The 19,646-nt window shown below is 41.9% G+C and overlaps 1 protein-coding gene across 8 annotated transcripts in view; it reads left to right on the top strand.

Moving 5' to 3' along the window:
- LOC140429519 (protein prune homolog 2-like) overlaps window positions 1-18,581 on the top strand; it is a 725,367-nt gene extending 706,786 nt beyond the window's left edge. For 5 of the 8 annotated variants that reach the window (XM_072516619.1, XM_072516616.1, XM_072516621.1 and 2 more), the window contains 5 exons: window positions 7-42; window positions 2,395-2,433; window positions 8,446-8,493; window positions 9,482-9,606; window positions 15,102-18,581. In XM_072516619.1, the coding sequence (XP_072372720.1) occupies window positions 7-42; window positions 2,395-2,433; window positions 8,446-8,493; window positions 9,482-9,602 (244 nt within the window). In that variant the 3' untranslated portion in view covers window positions 9,603-9,606; window positions 15,102-18,581. The remainder of the gene's footprint in view (window positions 1-6; window positions 43-2,394; window positions 2,434-8,445; window positions 8,494-9,481; window positions 9,607-15,101) is intronic. The other 3 variants (XM_072516617.1, XM_072516618.1, XM_072516620.1) reach the window with 3 other exon arrangements.
- The last annotated feature ends 1,065 nt before the right edge of the window (window positions 18,582-19,646 follow it).

Genomic DNA, 19,646 nt, shown 5'->3' with positions numbered 1-19,646 from the left:
TATAAGGTATGAAGAAGAAAAGTGTATAAAAAGAAGGATGAGGTAAATTATGAAATTTCAAGCCATGTTACAGGCTGTAGCACTGCCATCCACTGCAGAAAACTAACCTTTTTGCTGTTGGGTGACCTCAGCAGTACCTATATTTGCTTGAATGTGCTGATCTATCTTTCTGCTGCCATCTTACTCTACTCTTATTAACTGTGTGAGCAACACTGGACAAAAGCTATGTCGTCGGCACTGGCAGATGACAGCAACAACTTGCATTTGTATAACACCTTTAAATGTATAATGTAATAATCCTCAAGATATTTTGTCGGACTGTCAGCGGAAAATAAACTATGCTCAACTGAAGGAGAGGTTTGGACAGGTGACCAAACACTTGGCTAGCTAGGTAGGTGTTAAACAGTGTATTTGAGGAGAAAGGGGTAGACCTGCAGACAGGTTGAGAGGGAGAACTCCAGATGTTAAGATTTAGAGGCCGAAATTGCAGCTGCCAGGGTGAAGGTGATGAGGGATGCGTGAGAAGTTGGATCTGACCATGCGTCTTTGGATGATGTCGCCGAATACTAGTATGTGGATGGGAAATGGGAAGGAGCCAGGAATAGATCCTTGGGGAAACAATGATGCAGTGTTTAGAAAAGGTAAGTGCAGAGATCTGGAGGGACCTGGGGAGATTACAGAGATTGGAAGACATGAGGCGTTGGAGCGATTTGAACACAAGGATGAGAATTTTTAAACAAATATTGCTGTATACTGGGAGCCATTGCAACAAGCACTGGGGTAATAGCTGAATGGAACTTGGTGCAAGTTGGAATGCAGGCCAAAAAAGTGTTGGATGAATAAGTTTATAGTGGGTGGAATGTGGGAGGCTGATCAGATGAGCATTGGAATAGTTGAGTCTGGAGGTTACCAGAGCTTGTATGGGGATTTTGGGAGCTGGTGCAGGGCAAAGACTGGTGGTATTATGGAGTTGGAAGTGTTTGCTCATTGTAATTGGAGGCTGGAAGCCTAGCTCAGATCATGAATAATCTGGGTGAGCCTGAAATGGTGGCTAGGGATGGGAATGGAATCAATAACCAGGAAATGGAGTTCCTGGAGGAGACAGAATACAATGGTTTTGGGTTTCTCCGTTTTAATCCAGATCTTGGACAAGCGGTGTCCAACGCTAATGTAATGGTAGGGTTGAGTGAGTTGCTGGTGAAGCAGAATAGAGTATCATCAGTGGACATGTGGAATGTTTCCTTGTGTCTTTGGATGCTGTCGTCAAGATGTAGGACGTGGATGGAAAATAGGAGGGATTCCAGAGATAGTGGTATCGTGGTGGGAAGTGATCAACTTCAGGAGGTTCTGTGGCTGTCGTTGGCTGTTTCTCAATTTTAGATGATGTCTACTCAAGGTTGCAGGTTTCTGCCATGAGTCTTCATTTGACTTAACAGGTCAATTCTTGACCCACAGATCTTTGGACATATAGGGCAGGACAACCTGTGAATAGTGGGATCTGGAGTTCAGAATTTGCTTCCTTTTCTTTCCTTCTCTGCATTCATAACGCATTCATGCATTGAGTTCTATCGGATCCCAAGTCTTTTTCTTGATGACCGATGAAGATTTGCCACAAGTCCATCCATGCCATAATTTCCATTTGAGCCAAGGTTAAAAGAAGTCATATTTTTTGACATCTGAGGATTTCAATTGGCCATGTTTCAAATGGACCATTTAGCCCCTTGAGCCAGTTCCACCAAATCTAAAGGAGCAGTTCCCAAATCAAGAGAACCTTGGAAGGTTGCAGTTAGTTATAGTTAATGTTTAAGCTCAGGCAATCAGACTCAGCAAGCTACTTTTACACCAAAAGGGATATCACAGTCACACCTGAGACTGAGGTTCTGTGTAGAAACTTATTAGCAGGTATCACTAAATACTGATCAGGAGTGGAAAGTTTGATATTGTTCAGGTATTCATCAGCCAACTTTAGAGCTGCCACTTCCACCCCAGCTGTTTCCCCCTTTATCAAGCCTCAAATGTAGAGACCTCCTTTTTGAATCTCTTTAATAACCAATTTTCCCCTTTTTTTTTCTCAGAATGAATCTCATTTGCTTTGTCAGATTACTGAATGCTGAATGTTAGCAATATCTGAGTAGGCGGCTGCATTTTTAGCTTTCTGTAATCAGCATGTGATTTTTTTAAAGACAGTCTGCCTCTCTGCCATATATAGATTTGTTTTGACAATAACAGGTGAAAGTTGCATTCTGAATTGGAAACACTAGTCATAAAGCAAAAGTGCTTGAAAACTTTTTTACTTTCAGACTCACCTCCGTCTTAGCATGTTAAAGGTTGTTTTGCTTTGCAGTTGTCCTACTATTCCCTTTTTAAATTCTTCTTCATGCTTATCTTCTGCAGATTGGATGAAGAACTAAGAGATGCATCAAATGCAGCAAAGTAAGGCAAATTGCAATGTGACAGACAAACTTTTTTTATGTTTTGGGTTTTACTTCCTTATTTCTTTCAGGTTCTGGATCAAACATCAATTCTGTAAGCACGCCCCTGCCCTCTGCAAACTTTAGTGTGTGTTAACTCCACGATGAAATGTGATATATTGGATTACCAAGGAGTCAAAAAGAAATCCCTGTCACTGTGTTTAACTTACTGGATATGTCACAAACTCTCTCATGGCATCTAGACTTTGGAAAGGGATAGAATGAGCAATATAAGATCACGGAAGAGGCAGAACAGGTTTTTCCAAAATAACAGATGAGCAGCATAAATGGGCAATGCAGCCACAATGCTGACCATTATGATAATTTACAGAACTTTGCCTACACCACCTCTATACAAAAACAAATGGATATAAGCCTCAGTATTAATAGACTTGGATCAACATTCCTAACAGAGTTGATACATGGCGATGAATTTCATGGGCCACCCCAGGTGGTCCATAAAATCAGGCAATGTGAATGACCACCATCCACATCTGCCACCAAACCTGGAGTTGCTGCAGGGCTGCCAGCCTTCGATTTAACTGACAGCTGTCTGAGGTGGGACGGCCTCCTGGATGGGGGCAGAAGTCTCACCTTGTAATAGTTAAAGGCCTAATGACCTAAAAATTAAAGTGACGCATGAAGGCCAAGCGGCAACAGGCTTGAGCCTGACATTTATGCTGAGCGCCCATCCTCTATGTGTAATCCAGCTTGGAGTTTCATCCAAACCACGAGTCTCCCAAGTCAGTATCTCAATCGCCTTTAACGAACTGCCAATGCCATCCAGAAGTGCTTTCCATCACCTCTAAAAGGTAGCCAGCGTCAAATCAGTTCAAATGCATATCTGAACAGAGTTCAAATCCGACCGAACAGAGTTCAAATCCTACCATGTCAGTTTTTAAAAATAAATTTAGAGTACCAAATGATTTTTTTTCCAATTAAGGGACAATTTAGTGTGGCCAATTCACCTACCCTTCACATCTTTGGCTTGTGGGGCTGAAACCCACGCAGACGTGGGGAGAATGTGCAAACTCCACACGGACAATGACCCGTGGCAGGATTCGTACCCGGGTCCTCAGCGCCTACCATGTCAGTTTGAGAATTTGAATTCAGTACAAAGCTGATAGCAGTAGACGTGACCACAAAATTGTCAGATTGTTGCAAAATTCCAACTGGTTCGCTAACACCCTTAATGGAAGGAGACCTGCCATCCTCGCGTAGCATGGCCTATATGATACTCAAGGCTCATGTCAACAGGATTGACACTTAGTTGCCCTCTGAAACAGCCTAGCAAGTCACACAAGGTTGTTTTAAACCAGGAGTCAGCATCTAAAGATGGACCATAAAATGCAGCTTGGCCAATTATGGGCAGGATTTACCACATGTTCACGGCAGAGGGAACCTCTGGTCCCACACTGGCGCACGGGTTTCCCAGTGACGAGGGGTACTGTAAAAGAGAGGACAAAAATATACACCAACAAAATACTTTGTTTTATCAGTGTTTTGTCATCCCATTGCATTTATAGTTAAGCTTATGATTTTTGGAACAGAGCACAGAAACCTTGACCTGTATTTTAGGCTGCAGAGGGCAGCATGGTAGCATTGTGGATAGCACAATTGCTTCACAGCTCCAGGATCCCAGGTTCGATTCCGGCTTGGGTCATTGTCTGTGCGGAGTCTGCACATCCTCCCCGTGTGTGCGTGGGTTTCCTCCGGGTGCTCCGGTTTCCTCCCACAGTCCAAAGATGTGCAGGTTAGGTGGATTGGCCATGATAAATTGCCCTTCGTGTCCAAAGTTGCCCTTAGTGTTGGGTGGGGTTGCTGGGTTATGGGGATAGGGTGGCTGTGTTGACCTTGGGTAGGGTGCTCTTTCCAAGAGCCGGTGCGGACTCGATGGGCTGAATGGCCTCCTTCTGCACTGTAAATTCTATGATGAGATGAGTTCCATGAAGGAAAGATTGTTTTAAGGTTGTGAATCCCAGCAAAATGGGTTTCCGAAATGTCTTATAATTTACTGAATAAGTAGCGAATTCCACAATTCACAACTCTGAGAGAAGAAATTCTTCCTCATCTCAGCCCTGAATGGCTTACCCCTTATTCTGAGGCTGCGACCCCTAGTTCTGGCCGTCCCAACATCGGGAACATTCTTCCCGCATCTAATCTGTCCAGTCCCATCAGGATTTTATATGTTTCTATGAGAACCTCTCTCATTCTTCTTAACTCCAGTGAGTACAAGCCCAGACGATCCAGTCTTTCTTCGTATGTCAGTCCTGCCATCCCGGGAATTAGTCTGGTGAATCTTCGCTGGACAACCTCAATATCAAGAATATCCTTCCTCAAACTAGGAGACCAGAACTGCAGACAATACTGAAGGTGTGGCCTCACCATGACCCTGTATAACTGCAGCAAGAAGTCCCTACTCCTATACTCAATTCCTCTTGCTATGAAGGCCAGCATGCCATTAACTTTCCTCACCGCCTGCTGTACCTGCATGCCAACTTCAGCGACTGTTCCACCATGAAACCTAGGTCTCATTGCAGTTCCCCTTTTCCTAAACTACCACCATTCTGATAATAATCTTCCCTCCTGTTTTTGCCACAAAGTGGATAACCTCACATTTACTCATTTTAAATTGCATTTGCCAAGTATTTGCCCACTCAGCCAGCCTGTCCATGTCACCCTGCAGCCTCTTTGCCTTCTCCTCACAGCACACACTGCCACCCAGCTTAGTGTCATCTGCAAATGTGGAGATGTTGCATGAAATTCCTTCGTTCAAATCATTAATGTATATTGTGAACAGCTGGGGTCCCAGCACTGAACCCTGCGGTACCCCTCTCGTCTCTGCCTGCCACTCTGAAAAAGACCCGTTTATTCCCACTCTCTGCTTACTGTCTAGCAACCAGGGGCGAGATTCTCCGACCCCCCGCCGGATCGGAGAATCGCCGGGGGCTGGCGTGAATCCCGCACCCGGCGGTTGCCGAATTCTCCGGCACCGGAGATTCGGCGGGGGCGGGAATCGCGCCGCGCCGGTTGGCGGGACCCCCCCCCCCCCCCGCGATTCTCCGTCCCGAATGAGCCGAAGTCCCGCTGCTAGGATGCCTGTCCCGCCGGCATGGATTAAACCACCTCTCTCACCGGCGGGACAAGGCAGCGCGGGTGGACTCCGGGGTCCTGGGGGGGGGGGGGGGGGCGATCTGGCCCCGGGGGGGTGCCCCCACGGTGGCCTGGCCCGCGATCGGGGCCCACCGATCCGCGGGCGGGCCTGTGCCGTGGGGGCACTCTTTTCCTTCCGCCTTCGCCACGGTCTCTACCATGGCGGAGGCGGAAGAGACTCCCTCCACTGCGCATGCACGGGAATGCCGTGAGCGGCCGCTAATGCTCCCGCGCATGCGCCGCCCGGAGATGTCATTTCCGCGCCAGCTGGCGGGGCACCAAAGGCCTTTTCCGCCAGCTGGCGGGGCGGAAATTAGTCCGGAGCGGGCCTAGCCCCTCAAGGTTGGGGCTGGGCCCACCAAGATGCGGAGGATTCCGCACCTTTGGGGCGGCGCGATGCCCGACGGATTTGCGCCGCTTTTGGCGCCGGTCGGCGGACATCGCGCCGATACCGGAGAATTTCGCCCCAGTTCTCTATCCATGTCAATACATTGCTAATTTTGGTCACTAATCTCTTGTGTGGGACTTTGTCAAAAGCCTTTTGAAAGTGCAGATACACAACATCCACTGGTTCACCCTTGTCCTCTGTACTTGTCACATCCAAAAAAAATTCCACAAGATTTGTCAAGCATGATTTCTCTTTACTGAATCCATGGTCTGATCCTGTCCCCGTTTTCCAAATGGTCAGTTATTTCATCCTTAATAATTGACTCCGGCATTTTCCCCACCACTGATGTCAGGCGAACCGGTCTACAATCCTTTGTTTTCTCTCTCCCTCCTTTTTTTAAAAGTGGGGTTACATTAGCTACCCTCCAATTAATTGGAACTCTTCCGGAGTCTATAGAATACTGGAAAATGATCACCAATGCGTCCACTATTTCTAGGGCCACTTCCTTATGTACTCTGGGATGCAGAGCATCAGGCCCTGGGGATTTATCAGGTTTTAATCCCATCAATTTCCCCAATACAATTTCCTGACTAATAATGATGTCCTTCAGCTCCTTCTTAATGCTAGACCCTCTGTCCCTAGTATTTCCAGAAGGTTATTTGTGTCCTCCTCAGTGAAGACAGATCCAAAGTATTTGTTCAACTGGTCTGCCATCTCTTTGTTGCCCATTATGAATTCACTTGATTCTAACTGTAAGGGACCTACATTTGTCTTCACCAGTCTTTTTCTCTTCACTTATCTCTCGAAGTGTTTGTAGTCAGTTTTTATGTTTTCTGTAAGCTCACTCTCGTATTCTATTTTCCCCTTCTGAATTAAACCCTTTGTCATCCTCTGTTGAATTTTAAATTTCTCCCAGTCCTCAGACTTGCTGCTTTTTCTGGCCAATTTAAATGCCTCCTTTTTGGCTTTAACACTATCCCTGATTTCCCTTGTCAGCCTTGGTTGAGCCACCTTCCCCATCTTACTCTTGCGCCAGACAAGGGTGTATAATTGTTGAAGTTCTTCCATGTGTTCTTTAAATGTCGACCATTGCCTATCCACCATCAACCCCTTCAGTATACTTTGCCAGCTTCTCCTAGCCAATGCATGTCTCATACCATCAAAGTTATCTTTCTTTAAGTTCAGGACCCTAGTCTCACACTTAACTGTCACTCTCCATTTCATTGAAGAATTCTTCATATTATGATCACTCTTCCCTCAAGGATCTCGCACCACAACATTGCTAATTAATTCACTCTCATTCCACAATATCCAGTCTAGGATGGCTTGCTGTCTGGTTGGTTCCTTGACATATTGGTCAAGAAAACCATACCTTATACATTAAAGGAAATCCTCCACCATCGCATTGCTACCAGTTTGATTAGCCCAAGGATTAAGCAGCCATGGAGATCATGTGCAGTTCAGTGGAGGGGATTGAGCTGCAGCACATTGCTGGGCTGGATTTACTGTTACCTTGTTGGGCTGGGAAGAAATGCTCCTGCCCTTCTTGGCTTACAAGCCTCCATGCAGTCACAAGTGAATGAAACCCTTCTCACCTCCCTCATCTGTCTTGTTTCCCCAAGGCTTGGGGAAACATGACAAATATGAGTTAAAAATAGAATGACTTGTTGAAGCCGAGGCAGGCTGCCGCATTATAATATTTAAATGGCCAACCCACTCCCCATGAGTGGAATGATCTCCCGCCTCTCATTTTTCACCATTAAAAGCTGAAGTGGATCTGTTAGAGATGGGTTGGGTTCCTAGATAACTTGTATGCATCTATTTCAATTGTTGATTCATATCGGCTGCAACCTTTCCCTTGTCCTTCATTCATCAGACCCACGTTATTTGCTGCCCTAATTGTCCTTCAACTGAAAAGCTTTCTCGGTCATTTCAGAGGGTAGTTAAGTGATCTTGTAGTCGCATGTAGGCAAGACCAGGTAAGGATGGTGAATTTTCTTCCGCAAAGGACATTAGTGAACCAGATGGGTTCTTGTAACAATCGATGGTAGTTTCATGGTTACCATTACAAAGGCCACCTTTCACTTCCAGATTTATTAATAGATTTCAAATTCCGCCGGCTGCAACAATGTGATTTGAACCCTTGTCCAGAGCATTAGCCTGGGTTTCTGGATTACTAGTCCAGTGACATTGCCACTAAGCACAAACTCTTGTTGCTAGTTTCTTCAAATGAGGGGCATTACACATCCTTTCATTTTTTAAATTCAATTAGTTGATATGACAATACCAGTAAAATTGTATTAATGATATGTTGTTTGATTCTCCAGATACTTATTGTATCCTCTCACAATTTCCCAGCTTTGGCTAATTGAACTGTAGTGTCACCAACTAATCTTGTTTATTCCCTTTTGTTTTGAATATTTGTGTCCATAGGACTAGCAGACTGTCGATTGAATCTGAAGCACCTTCAGGGGAACAGGAGTAAGGATTACATTATAATTGGAATAAATCATCCGTGATGTTAAGTGGTCATCCTGCATTTGGATCAGTTCTGGGTTTTGTTGTGCTGCACTGTATTCTGCTGTAGTATGTTTCTGAATTCATAAACCTTTTGGATGATTTCTGGATCCAATCATCCCCCCCAAAAAATTTTTTTAAACCAATGACAATTATCTCAGCAAACAAGGTAATTTCTTCACTTCTCTTCAAACCATTGAGAAAAATCTACACCATATGTTTACACTAAATACAAAATAGTCTAGCAGATTATAGTAGCAAAATCTCATCAGAATCGTGTGCAACAGTGATTCATCAATAGTTCTCCATTTGTTGGTGGATAGATACAAATGTTGATGAATTGTGCTCAACTGAGTTTTGCATTGTTACATCCATTCCTCGAGTAAACTAGAATTTGCACAGAATTCTGAACTTCTTAAACCAAAATTAGACTTTTTTCAACTCTTTCCTTCCTCCTCTAAATAAAGTAATGTTTTTGCAGGGTCTAGTTTAACATAGCCCGGTAGCCTTTGATACCTGACTGAAGCGTATGTAACCATTGACCATGATTTCTAGTAGGGCATTCAACTGTGCAAAAGAGGATAGGTCCAATCCTAATCAATCTTAACCCAGGGCACTGAGACTAAACTAGCATAGCCCAAAGGTGACTTCTGGTTTGTTGGCTCAGCTGCACTCCTGGAGTTATCTTTGAAGTTTTATTCAGTTTTCTCAATTTGACAAATTCACGTATAATTGTTTGTGAAGAATAAGTATTTTTCACTTGTACGTGAATGTTCTGCAGCCTAGTTGATAATTTAGAAAGATTTCTGTAGTGTGCGTGCCCATTTCAAAAGTTGATAAGTTTTTAAAAACGAATGAGAGTAAACTGGCCATGTGCATAAAAACAGATTGTAAGAGTTTTCACAAGTATGTAAAAATGAAGGGCAGCTAATACAAACATTGGTCTCCTTAGGGCAGAGAAAGAAGAAATGATCGTGGGGAGTAAGGAAATGGCAGAGACTATGAAGAAATACTTTATGCTGTTTTCAGACACAAATTACGTGTCAGAAATAAAGGGTGACCAAGGGGTTTAAAAAAGTAAGGAACTCGTGTAGGTTTTCTTGCATTAAGGTTCATAGTTCTGTCTCCCTGAAGAGGCATAGTGACTTCAGGCACTGTCTTTCTGACGTTTGTAGGTGGGCCATGCTGCTCCTGTAAACTCTCGGATGATCTGAGGGCCTGCGTCTGCCTCTGCCTTGCTGCTTGGCCTCCTGTTGTTGTGCTCTCTCCTGTTGCTACTGCTGAGCTGCCTTCACTGGTGCCTGTGCAGCGTTGATCCCCTCCAGCACTCTAGGATAAAGGATTACAGGGTGAATGATTCCCATTGGGCAATGCACCCTCCCTTTTAAGGCAATGCCCCGTCCCTTTTTGGGACTCCGATATTTAATGCTAGTTTAATGGGGCAGTGCATAACCCAGGACAGAGGGACCACTCATTAATGTTTGGAACAAACACTTTAGATTTAGTCATTTCCTCAAACTCCATCTCTCAGAATGTAGATTATAAATTTTGTACTCTGAGGAATCTCCAAAGCCAATGCAGCTCCCTTTTACTCTCCTGCAACTCAAAACAGCTGTGTGTCAGTTTAACTGATCCGTACATTTCTAGAAGGCCACACCATTCACTACTGTATTACATTCATCAAGCAACAAGGTATAGAAACATAAAAAATAGGTGCAGGAGTAGGCCATTCGGCCCTTCGAGTCTGCACCACCATTCAATATTATCATGGCGGATCATACAAATTCAGTATCTCACTCCCGCTTTCGCTCCATACCCCTTGATCCCCATTGATCCCTCTAGCCGCAAGGGCCACGTCCAGCTCCCTCTTTGATATATCCAACGAACTGGCCCCAACAGCTTCGTGTGGTGGAGAATTTCACAAGTTTACAACTTCTGAGAGAAAATGTTCTTCCTCATCTCAATCCTGAATGGCTTATCCCTTATTCTTAGGCTGTGATCGCTAGTTCTGGACATCGCCAACATCGGGAACATTCTTCCCGCATCTAGCCTGTCCAGTCCCATCAGGATTTTATATGTTTCTATGAGATCCTCTCTCATTCTTCTAAATTCCAGTGAGTACAAGCCCAGTCGATCCAATCTTTCTTCATATGTCAGTCCTGTCATCTCGGGAATTAGCCTAGTGGACCTTCACTGGACACCCTCAAAAGCAAGAATGTCATTCCTCAAACTAGGAGACCAAAACTGCACACAATACTCAAGGTGTGGCCTCAGCGCCTTCAACACCATTATCCCGACAAGACTAATAACCAAACTCTGCAATCTTGGACTTGACCCCTCCCTGTGCAGCTGGATCATTGACTTCTTCACCAACAGACCGCAATCTGTCAGGACACCTCCTCCACAATAATCCTCAACACCGAGGCCCCGCAAGGATTTGTGCTCAGTCCTCTACTGTAATTCCTATACCCACATGGCTGTGTGGCAAGATTTAACTCCAACTCAATCGATAAGTTTGCGGATGATACGACTATGGTGGGCCGTTCTCAAACAACAACGAATCAGACTACAGGAGGGAGATAACTCACTTGGTTGCATGGTGTACCGAAAACAACCTCTCTCTAATTGTCGGAAAAACCAAGGAACTGATCATCGACTTCAGGAAGCGTAGCATGACACACACTCCAGTCTGCATCAATGGCTCCGAAGTGGAGATGGTCGATAGCTTTAAGTTCCTGGGGATCATTATCACCAACAGTCTGTCCTGGTCCACTCACGTTGATGCAACAGTTAAGAAAGCCCAACAATGTCTCTACTTCCTACGGAAGCTAAAGAAATTTGGAATGTCTGCATCGACTCTCACAAACATCTACAGATGTGTGATAGAGAGCATCCTATTTGGCTACATCACAGCCTGGTATGGCAACATCTTAGTCCAAGATTGCAAGAAAATGCAGAGTGTGGTGAACTCAGCCCAGCGCATCACACAAGCTTGCCACCCCCACATTCTGCATACACCTCCCGCTGCCTCAGGAATGCAGACAGCATTATCAGAGACCCCTCCCACCCAGGCAATGCCTTCTTCCAGACCCTTCCCTCAGGCAGAAGCCTGAAGACCCGCACATCCAGACATAGGAACAGCTTCTTCCCCACAGCTACAAGACTCCTCAACGACTCTCCCTCGGACTGATCTGTTCCCTGTAAGAACACTATTCCCTGTAAAAACACGATGAGCTCTTGCTCATGTATTTGCTTTGCTTGGCCCCTTGTTCCGCACTGTAACCAATCACTGTTTGTCGATGTACCATTTGTCAATGTTCTCTGTTGATTATTCTCTTTGTCTACAATGTACGTACTGTGTACGTTCCCTCGGCTGCAGAAAAATACTTCGGTACATGTGACGATAAATCAAATCAATCAACCAAGGCCCTCTATAACTGCAGCAAGACATCCCTATTCCTATACTTAAATCCTCTCACTTTGAAGGTCCGCATGTCATTAGCTTTCCTCACTGCCTGCTGTACCTGTATGCCAACCTTCGACGACTGTTCCACCATCAATCATACAAACGTATGAATTAGGAAGAAAAGGCCATTTGGTAGTTCGAGCCTGCTTCACCATTCAATAAGAACATGGCTGATCTGATTGTAACTTCAATCCCACATTTTTGTCTACCCTCATGACCTTTCACCCCGTTGTTAATCAAGAATCTATCTAGCTCTGCCTTAAAAATATTCAAAGACTCTGCTTCTACTGCCTTTTGAGGAAGAGAGTTCCAGAGACTCTCAACCCTCAGAGAAAGAAATTCATCTAATTTCTGTCTTAAATGAGCTGTTAATTTTGAACAGTGACCCCCTACTCCTACGTTTCTGACAAAAGGAATCATCCTCTCCATACCCACCCTGTCAATACCCCTCTGGATCTTCAATGTTTTGATCAAGTCGCCTCTTACAGTTCTAAACTCTAGTGGATCCAAACCTAACCTCTCCTCATAAGACAACACGCTCATTCCTCGTTTTAGTCTAGTAATCCTTCAATGAACTGCTTCCAACGCATTTACATTTTTCCTTAAATAAGGAGAGCAGTGCTATGCACAATACTACAGATGTGGTCTCACCAATGCATTGTATAGCTGAAGCATAATACCTGTACTTTTGTAATCAATTCCTCTGTCAATAAACATTCTATTAGCTTTCCTTATTACATGTTGTACATGTATACTAGCCTTTTGTGGTTCATGCAGTAGGACATTTCAGATCCCTCTGAATCTCCGAACTCTGCAATCACTTGCCATTTAGAGGATATGCTTTCCTTATTGTTTCTGCCGAAATGGAGAATTTCACATTTGCCCATATTATACTCCATTTGCCAGATTTTTGTCCACTCTCTTAACCTATCTAAGTACATTTGTATCCACCTTATTCCTCTTCACAATTTACTTTCCTACCTACATTTGTGTCATCCACTGTTATTTGTGATATATGTTAATGATTTGGATGAGAATATAGGAGGCATGGTTAGTAAGTTTGCAGATGACACCGAAATTGGTGGCATAGTGGATAGTGAAGAAAGCTATATAAAATTGCAATAGGATCTTGACCAATTGGGCCAGTGGGTCGATGAATGGCAGATGGAGTTTAATTTGGATAAATGTGAGGTGATGCATTTTGGTAGATCACATCGGGGGAGGACCTACTCAGTTAATGGTAGGGAGTTGGGAATAGTTACAGAACAAAAAGATCTAGGAATACAGATTCATAGCTCCTTGAAGGTGGAGTCGCAGGTGGACAAGATGGTGAAGAAGGCATTCAGCGTGCTAGGTTTTATTGGTCAGAATATTGAATACAGGAGTTGTGACGTCTTGTTGAAGTTATACAAGACATTGGTAAGGCCACACATGGAATACTATTATAGGAAGGATATTGTTAAACTAGAAATAATGCAGAGATTTACGAGGATGCTACCAGGACTTGATAGTCTGAGTTATAAGGAGAGGCTGGATAGGCTGGGACATTTTTTCCTGGAGCGTAGAGCCTTCTAGAGGTCTATAAAATAACGAGGAGCATCGATAAGGTAGATAGTCGACATCTTTTCCCAAAGATAGAGGAGTCTAGAATTAGAGGGCATAGGTTTCAGGTGAGAGGAGAGAGATACAAAAGAGACCAGAGGTGAAACGTCTTCACACAGAGGATCGTGAGCATCTAGATGGGCTGCCAAAGGCAATGGTAGAGGCGGGTACAATTTTGTCCTTTTAAAAAGCAGTTAGACAGTTACATGAGCAGGGTGGATATAGAGGGATATTGGCCAAATGCAGACAAGTGGGACTAGCTTAGTGATAGAAACTGGGAGGCATGGACCAGCTGGGCCAGGGCCAAATGGCATGTTTCCATGCTGTAAACATCTATGACTCTTATCTGCAAATTTATCAACCATACCTTCAGTCCCTTATAAAAATTGTAAAAAAATTAAGACCCCAGCACTGATCCCTGTGGCACACCAATCATCGAATCCTGCCAACCAGATAAAAACCCATTTAGGCCCACTGTTTCCTGTTAGCTAGCTAATCCTTTGAATTTTTTTTTCTCATTGGAATGTACCTTTTCTGTGTATTTTGAAATATCATTAAATGACTGTCACTCCATCTCTGTTGACCTATTCCTTAACCTCATTTGCCAGTTCACTTTAGCTCATTTGCTTTCATGCCCTCATAATTTCCCTTATTTAAAGTAAAATACCAGTCTTGCACCCACTTATCTCTCTCTCAAACTGAATGCAGAATATTATGATTGCTGCCATCCAGTCGTGCCTTCGCTGAGGTTATCAATTAGCTCTATCTCAATGCCCAACACACGATCTAGTAGCATCTGCTTTCTGGGTGCTGTTCTGAGAAATTATCCTGCAAACATTCTATGAACCCCTCATCTATGCTCCCTTTGCCCATCTGATTTCCCGCTTGCTTACTCTCCTGCTACTGTCCGAATCAGGAGCCATCTTCCCACAGCTGGGGTTTTGACACACCGCCTCCTGCATGATTCCTTGAGCCCGCTCACCATCTTAACCTGCTTCAGCAGGATGCACATTCATAATCATTTATTAGCAAAGGCAAGAATATGTTCAAACTCAGTTATGATGCTCTTCATTGTCAGCAGACTCTCATTACCCGTGTTCATTTATGTACAATGGTCACTTGGGTGAGGCACAAGAGCACTACAAACATCTTTGGAATAATACCTCTGGCAGGAGTCAAAATATTAGGAAAAAATGTGGACTTGTCCAATTTCCTAACATACTCAGTGCCAGGAGTCTGTATTTCATAAATTGCTCCTTGTAAAAGCAAGGATAAATGTAACAAAACTGACTCTGCTGTAAAATAAGGAGAAAATCAATTGTGCCATTTGAAGTTGACACCACTCTTCTAATCCCAGTCAGCACAGTAATTTGCACTTCTCAATTTTGGAAAAAAAGCAACTATTATGCGCCAAATAAATAATGTTTATAGATTCATTTTGTTTTAATTTAATGTTATTGCTCCAAATATAATCTATTTTCACTTTTTTTCTATTTTTACGCAGAGTTGAAACAACACTCAGTAAACCTATGGAGTAATGGGAACAGTTGAGCATGGACACCCCACTACTGCTTAGGATTTTTATTTCCGACGAGCAGCAGTGGCCATTAACTCCCTTTACTAATTCCTGACTTAACTGTCTACAAGTTGGTTGTTCATGTTTATTTTATGAAGTGTTATTCTGTGAGTCATGCATTGAGACAGTTGCGCCTGTGAATAAAATGTCAAACAAGATTGTAGTAAGTGGCAATAATATACATCTAGCTAAAGAACTTTAATTTCAACGTAATTGTCTATTAGAAACACTGCATTAGTATTGTTATATTTAAGGAAATCTCCAAATGTCAAATTGGTTCCTTTCCTTTCTGCCCCAACTCTTTTCCCAGTGAGCAGTGAAATGAGTACCAGATTTTGAAATGAGACTTTGCATCAGATAATGACTGGAGAGAGTCTATGATGAGAGTTTTAGTTCCAAATTCTTGCACCACTTTGCAAAAGTGAAGAGGGGAGAAGAAAATTGTTTATTTGAAGTTTCAAAATGCTTTACTTTAACTTTTCTAGGGTAAATTTGTTTGGTTGTCTCTTTCTGACATAGCCAAACCCAACAAAGGAGTTGGAAGTTTTCATGCTATGTTGTATACATGTTTTCACAAAAAATTGCTTTTCCTGTGTAACAGTTGAGTGAGTTTGGTTTATTTTCAACTGATTCTATTGTGGCAGACACAAAACATACCCTCAACAAATGTATGATAGTTTTACAGCGTAGGTATTTAATTTGTTTCAACATCACTTTCCTTGTCCACTTTATTTGAGAAGTTTGGGTCACCTGTATTGTCCATACCTTTTCCCAATTTGGTATTAAGAGCTGGTGTACTGAAACTTTAAAAAAGAACCCCCCCCTCACTCCAACCCTCACAAATCCAGCAATCCAGGCAAATTATATTTGCTCTGGACTATTAGCTCATGCAATGTAACATTAGCAATCCCTTCTCAATACTATGGAGATATCAAAATACCTTTATTACTGAAATATAATTAAATAAACGTTTTTAAATAATTAGGATTTAAACAGCTTTATTTCTTCACTGCCTGTCTTCATCCTATTTCTCCAATCTAATTTTTTACCAAGAAAACAGTCATGTTTGCTTCCCCTGCCAAGTCACACACTGTTCTGATGTAGACATGTATCCCTGTCCTTTCATTATTACTGACTCAAAAATTTTGGGACTCCCTGTTTAACAGTACTTTGGGAATATCTTTGCCACAAACAGTCCAGCAGTTCAAGAATACCTTCAACCTTTAGGGCGATTAGGGGCATGCAATAAATGCCATCCTTGCCAGCAATACCCACATCCCAAGTCAAAGGAGCAATGACTGTAACCAGTTTGCTGAGATTCGCCATTCTGTCCTTCATTATGAGCTTGAAACTTTTGTAAGTACGAGGTTCAGAGCAAAATGGCCATGAATCTTTGTAGGTTTAGTTTTCCGGAATATTTTATCACAATACAAATCCCAATTCACAAATCTCCATGAATGCTACTTATAAATAAGTTGGTAGGACCCACACCACAATTGTCTTTTCTCTTTCCACTGCTGTACGACTGAAATTAATAAGACACTAGCAAAGGGATTGATTCAGTTTCTTTTCTTAAATTGATGACTCATTTCAGTGACTGTGATTTTATTTTGTTCTACTTTTGTGCTTTGTTTTATTCTTAAACTTCTTGTTGTTTAAAAATCATACTAAGTTTTTGTTTGTGTATCTCCCTAAATTCCAATACCTTTTAATTGAATTTTTTTTAAATGGTTTCTATGAATCTGTTAACTGTGCAATATAGCATGGAAATTTCCTTTAACAAAAGCCATCCACATTGCTCGTTGCCAAGATAAATTAGTAGTCTCTAAAATGTTATTTTTGAAATTAAGTCTTATCTCTTGAATTATTTTTTTTAAACAATTAGAAAAGTTTAGATGCAATAACTTTAACTGTTAATTTTAGTGAGCTTGTGTTGTGCAGATTTATTTTTAAAAATTAAATGATTTAATATCTATTTTTAATTTTCACGAGCCATTTACCCGTAAGTATTCTTCAGTTTATTAATACAGCAGTGCTTTCAAAACTGGCATTACAAATTTCTGAATCAGCCTTGGCTAATATAAACTAAATGTCAATTATGAAAAATGTTTGCATCCAAATTTATAAAAATTGTTAATTAATATATATGTAATTCGTAACATTTCTGTAATGTTTTTCTGAACTATTCACAAATTCTAACTAATCTATTTTAGAGTACAGCAAGAAGGATGCATTGAGAAGGATTACAGTCCCATCTAGAGTTAATTTATTGATTCAGTGGGAGAATTCCCCAGTTAGTCCACTTTCATGACCAAATAATTTGAACAATCAGTGTCCTGAGCTCATTCTGTCAATTCTGCTTCCTCTGCCAGTCTCTCGTTGTCCTATAGCTTATCAACACAATCCCTTTAACTAATGCATTTGTGTCATTCACCAGATCATGGGTGAGCGCCCAGCACATCTTCCCTTTCACAGACAATCTGTTCACTTGGTGGCAAAACTACATCCCAGTTAACAAACTGTTCTCGGTGATTTACTAAGCTTGCAACAAATGTGTGTTGGAATCTTATGCAAGTTCTGAAAAGTGTAAAGGGGTTCATTAAGTAAATTCTGAATACTCTCAACTTTTGCATTCCTAAATTCCTGGTCAGTCGATTACTGTAAATGAAAGCACCAACATTTTTAAAAATTCTTTCATGTCTATAGTATCCTTTCAATTAATTTCTGTTAGAAAATGCTATGTAGTTACTGACACCGTGCAAGTCATAAATCACCCTTTACATTTTCAGTACCACTTATTTCTATTAAAGTGTAATTTATGTAAGTATATTACACTCATGCAGTATAATTAAATGAGCCATTTAAGGGATGAATTCGCTCTTTTTATTAGGATTTCAAAATAAACTACCTAAAGTGACTGTAAGAAAGACAATGGCGTTTCTAAAAGGGCATATCTTTCCTATGTAACAAATGACTTAACAATCTCCTCCTTTCTGTGCCATTTTAGCCGCACGGACTTTAGAAAAGTTCAGTTTAGGGTCACAGTCAAATTGAGCAATGCTATTTCAATGTAGATTCCTGCACTATCTCTTTTGACACAGAGACTTCTGAATCTAAGAAAAATGTGTTTATACATGTACATTATTATGTTACGGAATTAAAGATGTTTAACAGTTAGAGAACGTGTGCATGCTTGAGCAGAAGCTGCAGCGCCACTGATGGAGGAATCAATACATTATAGTAGCTATACCTGCTGTTCTCTGGCTGTCATGGTAAAGCAACACCCTCTGCTATTGTATCCTTTAAGGCATTATTACTGTACTTTGAAAAATTGATGGTCACCCTTTATGTAAAAATATACATCCTTACAATGGTAATTTGCACTATTAAATGCTGTGCTGTCCTTTATGTTGTGGTGTTTTTTTATTTAAATTACACGAGTGGGGGGTAAAAAAAAGATATTTATTTGAAAAGCACACATATATATATAGTGGTGTCCCTCAGAAATTGGTATGAGGATGAAAACTCTTTTTGACATGTATTATTACCTGGCCGTAGGTATACAAGGTCATGCAAACCATGGTTTCAACATTTACAGATGACACAAAACATGGAAATATAGTAGACTGTGAGCAGTATAGTAGCAAAGAGTTGAGCAGAATGGTGAGTTTGGGCACATGATAGATGTAAATAACTGCAGAAAGGTGTGAAGCAATGCATTTTGGAAAGAAGAATGAGGAGAGGCAATAAATTAAATGGTGCTATATTAAAGGAGCTGCAGAAACAGATCTGGAGGTTGATATATTCAAATGTTTTAAGATGGCAGAACAAGTTGAAATGCTTTTTTTTTAAAAAAAGCATATACGGGAATCTGATTTTTAAATAGAGGCACAGAGACAAGGAAGTTATACGGAACCATTAAAAATCACTGGCATGACCTCAGCTGGAGAGTTTTGTCCAATCCTGCTAACCACATTTTTTGGCAAATATATTAAGACCTGAGGAAAATATTGTGCCATATTTGATCCTGAGAAGAACGTCGAACCACCAATCCATTCTATTACCTATTTCCACCTCCATAATATTACCTGCCTCAGCTCATCTATGGTTGAAGGCCTCATCCATGCCTTTGTTATCTCCACTCTTCATTCAAATGCACTCCTAACTGGCCTCACAGATTGACCCTCTGTGAACTTGAGGTCATCCAAAGATCTGTTGTCCATGTCATTGTTCACACACCAAGTCCTATTTTCCCATCACCTCTGTCCTCGCTGACCTGCATTGGTGTTGAGCAACACCTCGATTTTTTTTTTTAAATCCCACACTTGTTTACAATTAATTTCATGGCCTCACCCATCCCTATCTCCGTATTCTCCCCCAGCCCCACAATCTTCCCAAGATACCCGTGCTTTTAAAATTCCAGCCACCTTCAGTATCCCCATTTTAATCACTCCACCATTGGCAGTCATGCCT

The sequence above is a fragment of the Scyliorhinus torazame genome, chromosome 9 (assembly GCF_047496885.1).
Source record: "Scyliorhinus torazame isolate Kashiwa2021f chromosome 9, sScyTor2.1, whole genome shotgun sequence".
Classification (NCBI taxonomy): Eukaryota; Metazoa; Chordata; class Chondrichthyes; order Carcharhiniformes; family Scyliorhinidae; genus Scyliorhinus; species Scyliorhinus torazame.
Note: the sequence above shows the minus strand (reverse complement) of the source record. Positions and strands in the feature narration are given on the sequence as shown.